Genomic DNA, 1,297 nt, shown 5'->3' with positions numbered 1-1,297 from the left:
TGCCTGGCCTGTTGTTTTTATCCTACAGATTCTTCTGGGAAGCCAAAATTCACCAAGTGCCGTTCACCTGAACTGGAGACGTTTTCATGCCACTGGACAGATGGGGTTCATCATGGCTTAGCGAGCCCGGGAGCCATACGACTGTTCTATATTCGAAGGTGCAGCCTTCATGCTTTCTAACTTTTCTCTTCATGAAATTTGTGATTAAATTATAGCAACATGCATGCAGTGGTAGGAGCAGAAATGATATATTTGAGTGACCTAAATGCTGTCATTCATTTATTCAGAAAAGTATCAAGCCCCTACTATGTGTTGGTCCTATTGCAGGTACTAGAGAAATAACAGTGATTACAAAAGAGAAAGTCCCATATTTCTAGTCAGGGAAGACAATTAAAAATTCATGAACTATCAGCTGGTAATAGGGGTTAATAGGAAAAGTGAAGTCAGAAAAAGGATAGCACTATGTGTGAGTGGGTGTGTGTGCAAATGAGCGTATCTGAGGGTGAGTGTATAAAAGTGTCTGTGGGTGTGGGTGCCTGGATGTTCATGCGTATGTGTGACAGTGTGAGCCCGAGTGTGAAGATGCATGAGTGTACATGGGTAAAAGTATATGATCAAGCGTGTGAATGTGTATGAGTGTGTGTGAGATTACCTATGCCTAAGTGTGTGCACGTATGAGAGAATGAGCGTGGGTGGTTGTGCATAGGGAGCTTGGGTGATTTTAAATGAAGTGGTCATCACAGTCTCCCCTAATATAGGGCATGATGGTAGAGACAAATGAAGTGAGAGGTCACATGAATATCTGGGGGAGAGGTTGTTCAGGCAGAGGGATTGCAAATGCAAAGGCCCTGGGGCCAACATGGCATGCTTGAGGAAGGCTGGCTGCCAGGATGGATGGTGCGAAGTAGGCAGCAGGAGCATGATGGTCAAAGGGGTCAGAGAGTTAACCAGGCTGTTCCAAGCCTTGAAGGCCATGGCAGGGCTTCAAATTTTTCTTTGCCTATGGTGAGCTTTTGAAAAGATGTGTTTTAAAAGCCTCAGTTTGGTTTCTTTTCTTTGGAGAAAATACATTTTTTTTTCTTTATTACCTTCCATTTTTTTTCCTTCTTTTTTTTTTTTTCCACATTATAGGATTATCCCCCCTCAGGTGTGGTCACTATAATTTCCACCACCAAAGCTCCCATAGTCTTCCACCGTAGTCCATTGTGTCCATTGTGCTCTCCCTCTTGGCTCTAAAGAGTTAAAAAATAAAAATCAAGGGCCTCCCTGGTGGCCCAAGGGGTTAAGTTGCAGCACT

The 1,297-nt window shown here is 43.6% G+C and overlaps 1 protein-coding gene across 1 annotated transcript in view; it reads left to right on the top strand.

The window, feature by feature from the left end:
• The window catches only part of GHR (growth hormone receptor), a 111,058-nt gene that overhangs the window by 92,468 nt on the left and 17,293 nt on the right, over positions 1-1,297 (top strand). The window contains exon 3 of the mRNA XM_004678346.2: positions 29-158. Within this exon, the coding sequence (XP_004678403.1) occupies positions 29-158 (130 nt within the window). The remainder of the gene's footprint in view (positions 1-28; positions 159-1,297) is intronic.

This window comes from Condylura cristata, unplaced genomic scaffold, assembly GCF_000260355.1.
Source record: "Condylura cristata isolate star-nosed mole 26May11 unplaced genomic scaffold, ConCri1.0 scaffold00007, whole genome shotgun sequence".
Lineage (NCBI taxonomy): Eukaryota > Metazoa > Chordata > Mammalia > Eulipotyphla > Talpidae > Condylura > Condylura cristata.
This window is presented reverse-complemented; position numbering and strand designations above follow the sequence as displayed.